Source organism: Syngnathoides biaculeatus, chromosome 8, assembly GCF_019802595.1.
Source record: "Syngnathoides biaculeatus isolate LvHL_M chromosome 8, ASM1980259v1, whole genome shotgun sequence".
Classification (NCBI taxonomy): domain Eukaryota; kingdom Metazoa; phylum Chordata; class Actinopteri; order Syngnathiformes; family Syngnathidae; genus Syngnathoides; species Syngnathoides biaculeatus.
Genome location: NC_084647.1, coordinates 26470904 through 26487672, shown reverse-complemented (window position 1 = coordinate 26487672; position 16769 = coordinate 26470904). Strand labels below are relative to the sequence as shown.

Here is a 16769-nt window from a genome sequence, read left to right as displayed (position 1 = left end):
ATTGTTCACGTCATGGCGGGGCCGGTCCTGTAATGGCTGTGCCGGGCCCCGATTTGGTGCGCACCTGCTCCTATCAGCAAATGCGCGCACCGGTGTCTCCTCTATGTAATTACGTTCCACGTATTTATGGCCACGCGTGCAATCTGGTCTTTGCCAGATCGTTGATCCCATGTCACTTTCCCACAACTCCTTGTTTCTGCTCTTGCTATCCCGTGTATCAAACCCCGATCAGTTATTGACCTTCCTCTTACGCCTGCCAAATCTACTACTGCTGCCTTCGCGGACTGCTCACCGGTATTTGGACTTTGGATCGAATAAAGACTCTTCCCAAACTGCTACTAAGCCTCGTGAGTCGTGCATTTGGGTTCAGCCGCGAGTTCTGGCCATTACAGATCAGGACTTCCAGGACAAAACCTGTTTGAATAGATTATATACAAACATTCATACCATACATAAATTGGGAGATTAGGGCTATGTTTCGCAACCAATTCAATGTGGCTGTCATTCACGTTTACATGGTTTAAGTAGATGGAGGGACCCTTTATAAATGGTACAGAATGGGGTCTCCATTGGGAAAATTATCATCTTAATCAAAATGTTTTTGTTAAAACACTGTACAGTCACACTTTCATAATATTTATAAGTTTATTTTGTTTTGCATGGATAAAATATTTTGTTCATATAGTCAGCAAGAGTTGCAAGGAATACAACTACTGTACATGTCCTTTCATCATCGGGCACCAGGTCTGGGAGAGTGGGAAGTTCTTTCAAAACCATGAATGAGGTCGTTACACCAAACAACATATTGATGGTAAACAAAAGAATTTCATTGCTCAATGGAAATATGGCTGGCTCCATTGATTCGGCCTCCGCTGCTGTCACTGAGCTGGGAGACAAAGCAAACCTTTTGACCAGAGCTTGTGTGGACTGGTCATCCTGGAGAGGCTGCATTTCTTAAACATTAGTACGCTTGAGTTGTCGAGTCAGGGTGCTACACATGAAGGGAACACTGAAAAATATCAAAAACAGGTAGTGTGTACACTCAGTGAGCAAATGTCATCGCCCCCCATCTGTAAAACCATTCCTTAGTAGGGGTTGTGTGAGTGGATTGTTTCGCTTTTTTTTCTTTTTTGCACCAAAATTAAGCCCGTTTATAAGATATTATTTGAGTCAATTCCAACTAAATTGTTCCCCACCCCCCTTTCAGTTACACAGCGGTTGCAATGCCGATGCTGTACAACACCCGTTACAGTTCGAGAAGAAGGGTGACTATTATGATCTCCGTGGTGTGGGTGCTGTCTTTCGCCATATCCTGCCCTCTCCTGTTTGGGCTCAATAACACAGGTAAGAGAAAGCAATATTTGTATTTACACCCAATGTATTAAGAATAATAAAAAAGAAACATATCTCATAGCTCGGCTGTACAGTGCCGCAGCTATAGAGCGTTGGCCTCACAGTTCTGAGGACTGGGATTATCTCTCTGGCCCCTCCTATGTGGAGTTTGCATGTTCTCCCCATGCCTGCGTAGGTTTTCTCTGGGTACTCCTGTTTCCTCCCACATCCCAAAAACATGCATTCATTTGAGACTCTAAATTGCCTCTAGGTGTGATTGTGTGTGTGACTGTTGTCTTTCTCCATGTGTCCTGCGATTGGGCGACAACCAGTTCAGGGTGTACCCCAACTCTTGCCGTTGACAGCTGAGATAGGCTCCAGCACTCGGCCTCCATGAGGATAAGTGTCTCAGAAAATGGATGGATCTCATAGCTCTCTCTCTATTTTTCTGTTAGTGCTGACTGTTTGCTTGCATTGTCTATATACATCAGCATTATGATTTCATGTCTGATTTGGATACAGTTCAACCTCAAGAATCAAACTTCTGGTTAGAGGATGCTTAATTTTTTTTGAAAGATTTGTGATCCTCATGAAAAAAAAAACTTAGCAATGAGAAAAAAAAAGTGCTGCACTGACCTTCGACATGAGCTGTGTAAAGCATATCATATAAAATCTATATGGATTTATGTCAAGCTTTGAAATGAAAGATCCCCTCAAAATTGGAAGTTGATTGAAATTTGCCAGAGATCGTGACTCCGGAGTAGGTGAGAAAATGTAGAAATCACATTGTATTATATTGCCGTCTTGTCACTCAATATGTATACAGACCATTGCACCGAATTGGTGGCATTCGCTTGTTCTAACTCTGGCAAAGCATACCAAAGCAAAACATAATTATTTATGTTGCGCATTTCATATTCCAGGGAACTCAATGTTCTTTTAATGATTAAAAGTATTGAAACACGGCTTATACACATTTAAAATGAAATAAAAAATTAATAAAAGTACAATTAAAACAATGTGGAGAGCAAGAATTATAATTGAAAAGTGGAAATGTTTGAAAAGCAGGAAAAAAAAGCAAAGTTTTAAAACTGGACGTTGTAGCCGGGACTTGAAAACAGAAACTGACGCAACAAAGAGACAATGTACGGCTCCATAAACCCCTATGATGAATAAAAATATTGGATCTAGGTTTCCTTTACCCAGACATGGGTCACTGGGGGTCCCCTCTGGTACCAGGCCTGGAGGTGGGGCTTGATGGTGAGTGCCTAGTGACTGGGCCTGCACCCATGGGGCTCAGCTGGGCACAGCCTGAAAGGCTAACATGGGTCCCCCTTCCTAAGGACTCACCACCTGTGGGAGGGGCCATGGGGGTCAGGTGCAGTGCGAGCTGGGTCGTGACTGAAGGCAGGGACCTTAGCGATCCGCTCTCAGAACATGAAATTTCACTTTTTGGCAGGGAAGGCACTCCAGCTGGTGTGTATGGTCAAAAAGTATGTGTGTGTGTGTGTGTGTGTGTGTGTGTGTGTGTGTGTGTGTGTGTGTGTGTGCGTGTATATATAAATATAAATAAATCTTGATATATTATATAATTCAAAGAATCTGCAGAAACATAAAGATGGATATATCTGCTTTTGCGTCTGCCTTCCAATGAAGAAACGAGTCTAGGTTCTCTGAGGCGGGCTCTCCTATCTGTGGGCTTGAGGTCACCGAGATGGTTAAAAAGCTCTTCCGTGGCAAGCCCCAGGGATGGATGAGATTTTCCCATGGTTCCTAAAGCCTCTGGATGTTGTGGGGCTGTCCTGTTTGACAGGCTTCTGGAACATCACGTGGACATCAAGGACAGTGCCTCTGGATTGGCAGATTGGAGGGGTGGTCCCTCTTTTTAAGAAGGTAAACCATAGGGTATATTTCACTTATAGAGGGACCACACTCCTCAGCCGCCCTGTAAAGGTCTATTCAGGGGTGCTGCAGAGGAGGGTCCATCGGGAAGTCGAATTTCAGATTCAGAAGGATCAACGTGGTTTTCAACCTGGCTGTGGGACAGTGGACCAGGTTTACACCCTCGGCAGGGTCCTTGAGTTTGCATGGGAGTGAGGCCAATCAGTCTACATGTGTTTTGTGGATTTGGAGAAGGCGTTTGACCATCTCCCTCGGGGAGTCCTGTTGGGGGTCCTCTGGGAGTATGGGGTAACAAACCCCCTGATTCAGGGTGTTCGGTCCCCGTACGACCTGTATCAGAGTGTAGTCTGTATTGCCGGCAGTAAGTCAGGCTTGTTTCCCGTGAGAGTTGGTCACGGCCAAGGCTGCCCTTTGTCACTGGTCATAACTTTTTCAGAATCTCTTGGGACTGCCGAGGCATAGGGGGGTCCGGTTTAGTGGCTTCAGTACTGCCTCTCTGTTTTTTGCAGAAAATGGGATTCTGTTGGCTTCGTCAAGTCGTGATCTCCAACCCTCACTGGAGCAGTTCACAGTTGAGTGGGCTGAGATGAGAATCACCACCTCAAAATCTGAAAACATGGTCCCCAGTCAGAAAATGGTGGTGTGCCCTCTCTAGGATGGGGATAAGATCCTGCTGCAAGTGGAGTAGTTCAAGTATCTTCGGGACTTGTTCACAAGTGAGGGGAAGAATGGAGCAGGAGATGGCAGCGGTGCAGATTTTGATATCAGTCTGTTGTGATAAAGAAATAGCAAAGCTGAAAGGAGACGCTTTCAATTTACCAATCGATCAATGTTCCTACCATCACCTATGAGTCATGAGCTATGGGTTATAACTGAAACAACAGGATCCCGGATACAAGTGGCCGAAACGGGTTTTCTTCGCAAGGTCTCTGAGAAGCTCGGTTATCCGGGAGGGGCTAAGTGTCGAGTTGCCGATCCTCCGCATTGAGAGGAGCCAAATGGGGTATCTGATTCTGATGCCTCCTGGGTGTCTTGCTGGTGAGGTGTTCTGAGCACGTCCTAACGGAACGAGACCCCAGGGACAACCCATGAGATCCTGGAGAGACTACGTCTCTCGGATATCTTGGGAACAGGTTGAGATCCCTGAAAGAGCTGAATGAAGTGGATTGGGAAGTCTGGGTGTCCCTGCTCAGGCTACTGCCCCAGCAAACTGACCTGGATACGTGGTAAAATATGGATAATAGATGGAAAGTCAGAGATCTCATTTAATGTGCATCCCAGCTCTGAGATGCACAAAGATTCGCAACGATGCATAAAGTATAATCAGTCTGCGTCCATGGACGCAAGGGTAACAGTACATTAAACACCTTTTCACACTGCACTTGGGAAAAGGCAAGCAGCTGACAACGTTTCCCTTCATTGTGTGTGTGTGGTGAGGGGGAGGAAACCCTGATGCCGAGTTGCAGCACGACGTATAAGTGCCGAGAGCAGCAGACGCTACAAGCCCTCAAATAGAAAAATGTTCTATTCTGGAGTGATGGCGTCGTGACGACAGAAAGTTTCACTGGGGAGGGGGTGACAAAGTGATTTCTGAGTGCTACTTTGGGGGACTTGTACCTTTTGAAAACACAGGAAGTGGGGAATGTAGAAAGGCATAATTGTTATCCCTCGAGCCCAAAATTTGGGACAATAGGAAAATTACATACTCAGATGTCTCTGCAGGAGACTTTCCAACTGCCTTTCAAAGGTCTGCGCTCAGCCTGAAATACACCTCGAAGCACTCTTTGTGGAACTTTTGCGATCTGATTGAATTCCAGGATCCTGCAATGAAATCATTATGGAATATAAGCATTCCCTTTTTTTTTTGCGGATGAGTCACCTCCTCCTCCTTCTCCTCAAAATAAGCAAAGGTAGAGCTGTCTTATCCAAAAATGACTAAGACAGATTGGCGAGTTACAGTCCACACAGCAGGGAATGCTTCCCAACTTGCTTGTAGGCAGCACTTCCAAATTTGTGCATCGTCCGTCTCGGCTGCACTGCTGGTTGTACTTCCGCATTGCTGTGTGGACCTTTATTCCTGAGCAAGGGAAGTGTGAAAAGGTCTTCGCCTGAGAAACAAAAACTGGTTAAGTGTGTTGTGCTGGCAGACCACGATCCAGCCATTGTGGGCAGTGATCTCACAGCTGAGAGGAGATGATTTCCCTAACATGATTCTGTTGCCACAATTGGCACTGACATCAGCAGTACATAAAGCTCGACTGGAGTGAGGGTTTTCGGCGCGGAATGGACTCCTCACAAAACTAAAGAATCGACAACATCCAAACAAAGAATAAACTCATTGAAGGTGCAGCTGTCAAAAGAAGATCGAAAAAGAGTAAAGACAGAAGAGCAAAAAGTATGTATATGTAAATATATATATGGTCAATCCATCCATTGGTGTATGAACGGGCTTTGTAAAACGCTCTGAGCTCTACGATGGTTTAGATAAAGTACTATTTCGTGCAGTCCATTTAACATTCAATATAACTAAATAATGAAATTAAGTGAAGAACAAAACAACTTCAGAGAGATTTGAAACGTGATCAGTGACATGTGCTACAGTGTTACAGACTTTCATATTTCCCATAACATGCGCATTCTGGGACTCATACAGTTTCAAGTGTAAAATGATTGATGCACCCAACTATACTTATAGTATAGTTGAGATAAAGAATAAGTATACGTACAAAATAAAATGTTTACATTTATGTAGTTCATAGAAAAGTCTACTTTTAGGAAGCAGGAATATAAGCAACAAATGAAAAAAAATGCAAAAAAAATCCCAGTGTACAAGGTAGTTTAATTTTTTTTTTCAATTTTATTTATTAAATACGTGATCGAGTAAATCTGCAATCTTGCTAAGTTAAAACCAACAAACAAGGAAACAAACAAACAAAACACACCATCATAGTTGCATGTTCTCCGTGAGATGGTAAAGGTTTTGTCCAGGTATTTTGTCATACTTACATGTAATTCCAAAAACATGCACATTTGGGTGCCTCAATACTGTACATTGTCCATAGGAATGAATACCTCTCACCCAAAGTTAGCTGGGATTTGACTCCAGCCCACCCAGGGCCAGAATAAGGACAAGCAGTGTTTAAAATGGATGGGAAGAGGGATACTGTGTAGTTTTAAAACTATTAATCAAGCACTTCCACTCAGGGAGGTGTGTGCAAAGCAAAGGCCTTCAAAGAGTGTAACCCTGATAACTGACTTGTTTGAGTCCCTAAGCTAGTGGAAACAAAAAAGCAATGTCATGTACCAAGCAAATGGCAAAGAAGCCCAAAAAAAAGATGTTGTGTAAATAAACCCCAAGTGAGGTGGGGTAACATTTTCTGATCCATTCTGAAGAGCTTGAACTCCATACATAAAACCTCAGTGGTTGCTTGGAATACAATTTCAGGGTACAGCACATCATGTGCCAAGGAAGATTTTTGAGTGAGGGGTGAAATTTCACACCAACCATGAAAAGTGTTGAGCTTAAATCTCATTTTTGGGGACGTGTAGCGTTGATTCTTCTCCTTTCTCCTTCCAGCTACCCGGGAAGCATCTCTGTGTGTGATCGCCAATCCCGCCTTTGTGGTGTACTCCTCCATCGTGTCTTTCTACGTTCCCTTCATCATCACCTTGCTGGTTTATGTACAAATCTATGTGGTCCTGAGGAAGCGCAGGAAGCGTGTCAACACCAAACCCAAGCAACGCCTGTGTCAGGCCGCCGTCCCCGATGTGGCCACATCACTCAAGGTGGGCTTGACATGTCTTAAGTCTTAAAGCTGCATTTACTTAGTGACTCAAAACTAAAATCTTACCATTTTATCAATAAAGATAGTGTCTTAAATGGCATGTTTGCATTCCTAGTGTTGATTGTACAAACAGTGCAACAGAAACCGGTAACTGTGTATGTGTGTGTGTGTGTGTGTGTGTGTGTGTGTGTGTTGTGTGTGTGTGTGTGTGTGTGTGTGTGTGTGTGTGTGTGAATGTGTGTGCATGCACGCATGTGTGTAATGACAAAAAGAGCACAATTGTAGGGTTTTTTACAGTACATTGCTGTGTAATCCAATGGCCTGAGAAGTCATTACATGGTACCATGTTACCAAATGAGCAGATAATGATGTTGATGGAAAAAATTATCATTATGGAGCAGACTAATCACATTTCAATACAGCCACTGGCTGGCTTGCTGCACTTGTTTATCTGTTGCAAAATAACCCCGGTGTCTACTTAATGATGCTGTCAAGTTAATGGGCTGACTTTCAGCAGCAGATCATATTCTCACTGAGATGTCTCGCCGTGCCAACACACATGCTGTCTCCTTTGACCTTCCAGGCTCCCGTATCGATCGCTCTGACAGCGCCTTTTTTGTCACTTGTGAACTGACGTTGTATTCCTGACTTGGTTGACACGTCTTTTTTTTCTTTTACAGGATAAGTGCACTCATCCAGAAGACGTGAGGCTGTGTACAGTGATTGTTAAGTCAAATGGGAGTTTTCCTGCCAACAAGAAGAAGGTGGTGCGTTGTCATTATGCTCTTGTCGCTGTTGAGTGTGACGGAAAGTGAAAGTGATGGACTCTCGGGGAGATTCAGAAAGATGTCACCTTGAGACGTGACGTCAATCCACAATATTAAACTAGGGATAGGCATTATAATTGTTTTGCGTAGAACCTCTTTGGTTGTGAATTAATTGACCATTATGCAAGATGGCATGTTAAGCATTTTCGGTGGAAAGGTCAGAAGGCATAAGAGTTTCGTTTCCACTGTCTGTAAAGCTCTTCCTGCCAACACGACAGTGTGCATCTATGTTCGGCTATAAGTTGGTTTTGAGTTTGAACACTTTTCTCATGAAGTCGCTGTGGGGTTCCACAGAGCTTCCGAATGTTACAAAACGTCGGTATTTTGTTATGGAAATCACTGAACATTGCGCTGTTACAGCCGGAACACGGATTATTCCGGATATTTCCAAAAAAAAAAGACAATCCCGCATCTGACATTACTGGCATGTCTGCATTGAACAACGTCTTGCAGCACGCTATTTTATCACACGCCGCGTTGCCAAGCCACAGAGGCGAAAGTTCTCTTTGCATCTGGTATAACCGCGTTTAAGTCACTGATCATCGCCTCCATGGTAGCAAACAAGCCATACTTCTTAGCATGCATCTTATAAATGTGTAACGAAGGGAAGACAATTGGTGGCTAAGGATAGACGATGTAATGGAAAGCCAGACTAATTGCTAAGTTACCATTAAAAGCAGTCGCAGAACTTCAAACTAAGTGATTTGGTGAACCAGTGCAATCATAGGTCATGCAGCGTTACAGGACAACTACCAAAAAAAAAATGGTATGTGAGATCTACCGGTATTTAATCTGCTAGCATTTTGGGGGGATTGAAGACAAAATTGGCAAAGGTCTATTAATCCATAGACATATTTTTGATGATGGAACATCAAAATTCCAAATCCTATTGTTTCGATTCAGGCAGCAACTGCATCCAGCATTACAAAGTTAATGCAATAAAAACATTAAAATGGCAAATATTGAAGACATAATTTATGAATAATTATTATTCTGACTGTCACAGGGAAATTTTCTTGATATAATTGTGAAGACATGGAAATTCAAAAAATTTGGAGGTATTGTTATGGAAAGGATGTCATGAGCAGTGCTCGTGAAGGTGGGGAAGGCAAGACAAAGACACAGAGGTCCCAAGTGTAGGGAAGCAGGGACGCAAGGCAGGAGTCCAGAAATCTCAAAAAAATTATATTTAATTGTAATAATGAAATAATTATAAAAGTGGCGAACTTAGTCCAACAACGAAATAATCAAAGTAACAAGGAAAATCTTGAATAAACCTTAACTAGAAACTCAATAAGAGAACGGCAATGCTACGGAGATAACGATGCGATGAACCGACTAGAATGAAAAGAAACCAGGGAGTTAAAGTGGCTGCAGGGAGCTGATTGGTTGACACAAATGAGGAGAGTAAATGTGAACAGGTGGACAGAGCTAACAAAATGAGCTTAGGAGACATGGAACACAGTAAACAAACAACAAAACTAACCCAACCAAAATGGAAACCAGTTGCATTGATTTCCATTACAGTGGTTAGGTAGTGTTAATGTTCAGTAGTGTTAAGTGCTGATGGCTGTAGGGGGGTGTCTATGTCTTTGTGTCATTTTGTCCAGGTTTTGTGTGACCTGTAATGCCTGCCAAAGAGCAGCAGGTTAAACAGGTGGTGACCAGGGTGGGAAGAGTCCTTAACAATGTTTGTAGCTCTGCTATGGTAGTTAGAGCTCCCAATGTCCTCTAAGGAGAGCAGAGATCAGCCAGTGATCTTCTGGGTGCTGTTGATCACTCTTTGCAGAGCTCTCCTGTCTGCTGTTACACACTCAGCATACCCAACTGTGATGCAGTATAAATAGGATGCTCTCCACGGTGGTTCTTTGGAATCCAGCAGCAGTTTAGCTTCAAGATTGTTCTTCCTCAGCACTTTGGAAGTTGAGTTGCTACTGGGCCTTTTTAACCACTCTTGTAGTATTTACAGTCTAGCCCTGTTTATCTGTGATGTAGACTCCTAGAAATCTGAAGTAGTGGACCCTCTCCACATACTCCCCATTGATGAGCAGTGGGACCAGTTCCATGCTGCATTTCCGGAAGTCCAGGATGATTTATTTATTTATTTGTTTTTTGGGGTGTTTAGTGTGAGGCTGTTTAACAAACACCACTTTAACAGTTTTCAACTTCATCCCTGAAGGCACACTCGTCTCCTTCGGAGATGAGCCCGACCACCGTGGTATCATCAGCAAACTTGATGACGAGGTTGCTGTGATGGGTTGGTGTGCAGTCGTGTGTCTACAGAGAGTACAGGAGAGGACTCAGTATGCAACCTTAAGGGAAGCCGGTGCTGAAGATGATGGAATTAAAAAAACTATTCAACAATAACGGTTTAAAAACGAGATAAATCAGCTCTTCTCCTCTCTCTTATGGGGTTCCTCAGAGTTCAATTCTCGGGCGACTGTTTTGTAACTGTGTAACTTGAGAAATTTACCTTCTTTAAACCATTTTCCAATGTCTTCCAGCCATCAAAGCTTGGATGGCCTTTTAACAATAATGAGCCATGTCCATATTTTTGCTCTTTTACCACTTCTCAGATATTTATTAAAGATGTTGCCAAAAAGGGTGAGGATCTGGAACTTGACGAACTCAACAGCGGAAGCAGCAGTCATAAACAGAAGCCCCAGTGTACCCTTGGAGACACTCCGGCCACCAGCCATCAGCTGCTTATGCCTGCCAAGGCCAATGCAAGCCCCACCTCGTCGCCCCCGACACCTCCTGAGGAGAGCCAGAAAGTGGAGAAGAATGGTGAGCCCGGCAAGGAGGCACCGGGAGATCCCACGCAAATGGTCGGCAGAGTCTTCCAGACGCAGACGTTGCCAAACGGCAAGACACAGACATCTTTGAAAAGCATGAGCAAGCGGAAGATCTCCCAGCAGAAGGAGAAGAAAGCCACACAAATGTTAGCCATTGTTCTTGGTAAGTTTTCTCACACTAATTACCATGAGAGTCATTAGATTGCATAAAAATGAGAGCATACCAAAACCAATGAGGGAATACTACAATCCAATGAAACTAAATGTTACTTCCACTAAGGCCGAAACAATCTTACATGGCTGGATCATATTGTTACGCTCCAGTTACGTTGCTGTTGGTAATGTACATAAAAAGTGGGTGTCCAATTCCAAAAATCACCACAAGCTTTTTTTCACCAGTACACTTAACAGCAGGATTTGATGGATTGCTGCTCCACTTGGACCCAGTCCAAATAGACTGCAATGACGAAAAAGTGTACCAAAAACCTTCAATCTGCCACTCTTGAAATCAAATATTTGCTCAACTCTGAAACCAACCAATTCATGAAATTACAAACAACTACAGTAAGAACATTTCTTGATGTACTCATATTTGTATCATGTATAGTTTACCTTTTTGTTTACATACATGTTCTTTTTTTGTATCTTTTATTGTGTCCAACCAGGGCGAATGTGAGTTTTTTTTTTTTTTTATTGTGTACAACACGTCCCAGGTTTATTTTTGGTCATTGTTACATTTTTGTATCATTTCCCTTGTGAGATCTGGCAGACATTTTTTCAGTTAGGCTTTTCCATCTTCTTCTTCTTTTCCTTTCGGCTTGTCCCGTTAGGGGTCGCCACAGTGTGTCATCTCAGATGACCACATATTATTTTCGCACAGTTTCATGTCGAATGCCCTTCCTGAAGCAACCCCTCTGGATTTTAGCCAGGGAGAGAAGCTTACAGCACCTGGTATTCCAAGGCGGTCTCCCATGCAAGTACTAACCAGAGCCAAACCCGGTTAGCTTCCGAGATCTGATGAGATCCGGTATTCTCAGGGTAGCATGGCCGTAAGCGTTAGCCTTTTCCATAGTTGCGATTAACAGTGTTGAGTGATCACACAGTATAATGTATTTAAACCTCGAAGCCTCACTAAGACTCACCAGCGAGTTCTCGAATTGTGGCCAACAGTGGGATTAAAACTTGACGGTTGGAATCGGTGCGAGCTAGCCATCTCAAGCCAGCAGCTTCCTACTTTGCTGCTTTCCTGCATCGCCCAAGGATCATATTTCAATCCAAAGTATTTCTTAAACTGTTTTTAAAATGAGGACAAGGCACATTCCACAGTGCAAACCTATATGAAGAATCAAGGCAACAACAACGCTCCCGGTCTCCTCAGCAAAACATGGGGAACATCCGATAATAGCTGTCTTGAAAATGCCTTTGAAATTAAAGCATGCAGTAAAATACAAACTGTATACAACATACTTTCTTCAGCCCCATGGCGGCTTATTTAGCTCTTGCACAAACAGAATTGTTTGAGTGTGACTGCTAAATAAGTCACCATGGGACCAAATCAAGTGCAGTGAAACTGTTATTTTACTGGCATGCTTTCGTTTTCTCTGAGTGTGTTGAGTCATTGTTGCCGTAACTTGCCAGAGTGCTGTTGTTATTGCCTTGATTTGTTAAAAAAGTTTTGAGTGGCAGTCAAAGTATGAAAATGGCTATTCCCTGTCCCTTCCTCTCCATCTTCCATATGACATCAGGAGTCTTCAGTTAAGGTAAAATTGATATAGTATGTTCATTTAGCCACTTCATTGGTAATTTGTATTTATTTCACACTGCTGTATTTAAAATTATAGTAATCCTCGATAAAATGTATTTTTGTATTCATATTTTTGTGTGTTTAGAATGAATTAATTGGATTGTTGAGCATTATTTGCTTTAGGAAATATTGCTTTACTCACATGATTTGGTTTAGCCCGATTTTTTGAAAAAGATTTATCACAAAAACCAAGGCTGACCCCCTTCCCGCCCACCCTCGACCCACCCACACACAAAATAGACAATATACAGGGTCCATGCTTTACTCACACAATTTGCTTGAGCCCGACTTTCTGGAAAAGATTTATTGCAAAAACTAAGGTTGGTCCCCTTCCTTAAACCCTTTGTAAAGACTGAGGTTGTGATGCAATGACAAAGACAGAAAATAATTACACACTTCCACATATCATCGAGAGATCAATTTCCTTCTCATTCACGAGCGTGTCCCTGAAAATGTCCATTTTCTCTTCTTTCCTCAGGTGTATTTATCATATGCTGGCTGCCATTTTTCATTACGCACATCTTGAACACGCACTGCACAAAATGCAAGGTTCCCGCCGAGATGTACAATGCCTTCACGTGGCTGGGATACGTCAACAGTGCCGTCAATCCCATCATCTACACCACCTTCAACGTGGAGTTCCGAAAGGCGTTCATCAAGATTTTGCACTGCTGAACCGCAACATGGCTTTTCAGACTGACGGATGAACAAACGGAAGTGTGTCACTGGGTAAATACCTCATCCTGGAAGGGAAATGCATCATGGGAGGTGATTGAGAATTCATTTTCTTAGTCAGAAAGCTAAGTGACTGAAAATAAGACTTTTTTTTTTAAAAGGTTCTTCATGTGAACAGTTTGAAGAGTGTTTTTTTCTCTCTCCAAAACTATGAATGTAAACAAAGAAATGTCTGTAACAAAGGCTTGTTTGGCAAAGGCAAATGTACCTTGTTCTAAAAAAAAATCATTGTGCTTGTCACTGTGTACCGTATACAATGCACACATGAAAATTGCTATTTATAATGTGTATTTCTTGTTTCTTAAATGGAATATATATATATATATATATATATATATATATATATATATATATTATATATATATATATAGACAGGGTGTCACAAAAATCATTTTTAACATGTAAAAGAATTTACAAATAATATTTAAAGTGTGTATAAATTTTTTGGGGAGACCCTGTATATATATATATATATATATATATATATATATATATATATATATATATAGACATATACGTACATATATAAAAATCAGTGTTCATTTCAGTGTTCAATCAGATATGTGATCTCTATATTCTGAACACCTAATTGGAATGTGTGTTCACGGCGAAAGACTCTATCCAGTACCTGCTGTACAATGTGGCTATGCCAATACCCTCATCATTGCAATTTTATAAATTGGAAAGTCGTATTTCATTATTATCGCTCTTATGATTTGCTGTAAATATGTTTTTTTTTTTCCCGGACACATTTACTGTGTTTATATTACATGCCTGCGATGGAAATGTGATGCATGCTACACTCTTTCTCTACTTGGCTTCTCATGAAACGTATATGTTTATCTCCGAAAGACAAAAAGACGTCCAATAAATGATGAGACACTGTCAAGTGCCATTTGATTAACAGTATTTGCTTTGTGGATACAGTTACAGCCCAAAATTGGTCTGGCATCATTAAGTAGTATTCCCAACAATGCCTCCATTGATGCTGTCTCCTGGAATAAACTTCTTAAAATCTGTATTAGAGGGGGAAAGTAATCACATTTGTCTTACTTACCTCCTAAATATTCAAGGACACTGAGAGGTCACCTTAAACGCAGTATTCAGACACTTCATTAGCTACATCCACACATGGCACAAGATCATAATGCTCAATTTTTATGCACTGCACACTGTACGAAATACTGTATATCATTTCAACTACTGCGTTCTCCCATGTGGAGGTCGGGGCTCTTCATTGACTCAACTTTAAAGAACCCCACCATCTTTTATGGGAAAAGAACAGAACAGAAAAAAAAGCCATTATTGGTCCCACAATAGATTTTAGAGCAGGAACAGCACACAAGAGGAAAATATCAACTGATTAAATAAAAAATCTCCATAATATTAAAGAAGGCCTTCCTTTATTATAAAGACTTTGAATAGTGAAATGAATACTAGTACTTATTTTAAGTAAAGCATTTAAAACGATTTTGAATGTTGAACTGCCTTTTATTCCTTATCTAATTGGATCTTCTTCTTTTCCTTTCGACATGTCCTGTTAGGTGTTGCCACAGCGTGTCATCTTTTTCCATCTAAGCCTATCTCGTGCATCTTCCTCTCTAACACCCACACTCTTCATGTCCTCCCTCACAATATCCATCAACCTTTTCTTTGGTCTTCCTCTCGCTCTTTTGTCTCACACCTCCATCCTCAGCATCCTTCTACCAATATACTCACTCTCTCACCTCTGAACATGCCCAAACCATCGAAGTCTGCTCTCTCAAACTTTGTCTCTAAAACATCCAACTTTGGATGTCCCTCTAATGAGCTCATTTCTAAACCTATCCAACCTGGTCACTCCAAGCGAGAGCCTCAACATCTTCATTTCTGCTACCTCCAGTTCAGCTTCCTGTTGTTTCTTCAGTGCCACTGTCTATTCCGTACATCATTGTCGGCCGTACCACTGTTTTATAAACTTTGCCCTTCATCCTAATGGAGACTCTTCTGTCATGGCCCCGTCACACCATGACGTTCTGATCAGCGTTCTATAGCATTTGAGGAAACGTTGGTAGTCGCCCATGGTCGCCGGGATAGCTCCAGAAGAGCGTTGTTTGAACGCGAGTGAACGTCAATGATCGCTGGGAATCGGCGGAGAATGCCGGTCCGGAAAAAAAGTTTGGAACATGCACAAAAGTTCATCAACGTTTAATTTTAAACGCTGCAGAACGTTCAAGAACGTCCGTGGAACGTTTTACTAAGGTTCGCCGAGCGTTGCACGCGTTTGCCTATCGTTAGTCAGTCGTAACTCTAGCTTTACTTGGTTGTTACTTAATCGTTTGCTTTGCAGTGAACGACTCACTGGCGACCTGTCAACGACCCCTGAACAATCCTGTAGCGCACACAGCGTGTAACTAAAGTGAAACGAATGTCGTTTGGCGTGCATTGAGCATCATTCGAGCGTTTCCCGAACTTCCATGCATATGGGTATATAAACCGATGCTTTGTAAGCAAGGTCCATTTAATATTAAGCTACAGTAGAGAGCACCTCCTATGGAAGATCCAGAAAGCAGCAGTTCGTTTTCGTGAAAAAATTCCACCAGACTATCCTCAACAGCCCGGTCCAGGAGCCTGCAATCCTTTCTCTGCTTCTTTTGTCTCTTTGTCCGACCGTCCTCACTGGGGTTTGCAAGGTGTTTAGGGTCCCCAGGGGGTGTCACATGGTGCGTGACTTCGCGGACGTGCACTTCCTCCTGCTGTTGTTTTTCCTCCAAGCACATTGCTCGTGATGAAAGAGGCTTAGCTTTCTTACTAGCAGCGCTAGTTGCTGAAGTCCTTGCCCTAACTTTTTTTCTTCTCGGCGGCATGATGCTCACTGTTCTAACTCACGACAACAACTGAAGTGACTATGAACTTTCCAACATTTTAGTGCCGGTTCCACTGTAAAAATTACACGCCAGCAAAACGCTTTTCTGTCGTTATTCACCCATTGGTCAAACACTCAACACACTCGTCTTATGTTGACAAATCGCTCGTCACGCCCCAATGACGCGTTTGCACACGCTAATGGTTTTTATGGGTATCTTATTTCGCTTTTCGTGCGTTAGACAAGCTTTTCGTGTGTTAGACACATGTTAAGTCATGCGTTAGACACACGTGAATCACACGCCAGATGTGTCATCCGCGTTTGAGAACGCTAAAAAATAGAACGATTGAAATGTTCAGAGGACGTTGACCAGAACGTCATGGTGTGACGGAGCCTTCACATAGAACACCAGACATCTTCTGCCAACTGTTCCACCCCGCTTCTCTAATTGGATACATATGGCAATACTATGGCATAAATATCCCTATATATTAAACAATTTCAACAAAAACACTACTTGTGTACCAGTTGGGCTCAGCTCGGGTCATTCAGTTCTGTCTGCACCCTAAATTGGAGAAACACGCTTGATCCAACTTTTACACTTGTACCCTGTAATGGCTGAAAGCAAACGTGTCATTTGTTATGTGTCAAAGCACAGAAAAGTCTGCATATCTTTAGTAAGAAGTGCTCCCGCTGTACAGGTCATTTTTGTCGTGTTTATTTTCAGAGACACTGCAGGCGTTA

At 42.3% G+C, this 16769-nt stretch overlaps 1 protein-coding gene and 1 pseudogene across 2 annotated transcripts in view; one reads left to right on the top strand and one right to left on the bottom strand.

Moving 5' to 3' along the window:
- Positions 1–13449, top strand: part of drd2a (dopamine receptor D2a) — a 60114-nt gene extending 46665 nt beyond the window's left edge. For both annotated transcript variants that reach the window (XM_061828295.1, XM_061828296.1), the window contains 5 exons: positions 1208–1344; positions 6812–7020; positions 7700–7786; positions 10423–10804; positions 12924–13449. In XM_061828295.1, coding sequence (XP_061684279.1) covers positions 1208–1344; positions 6812–7020; positions 7700–7786; positions 10423–10804; positions 12924–13120 — 1012 coding nt within the window. In that variant the 3' untranslated portion in view covers positions 13121–13449. The remainder of the gene's footprint in view (positions 1–1207; positions 1345–6811; positions 7021–7699; positions 7787–10422; positions 10805–12923) is intronic.
- On the bottom strand, positions 11578–11696 carry LOC133505442 (5S ribosomal RNA; annotated as a pseudogene).
- Positions 13450–16769: the final 3320 nt, after the last annotated feature.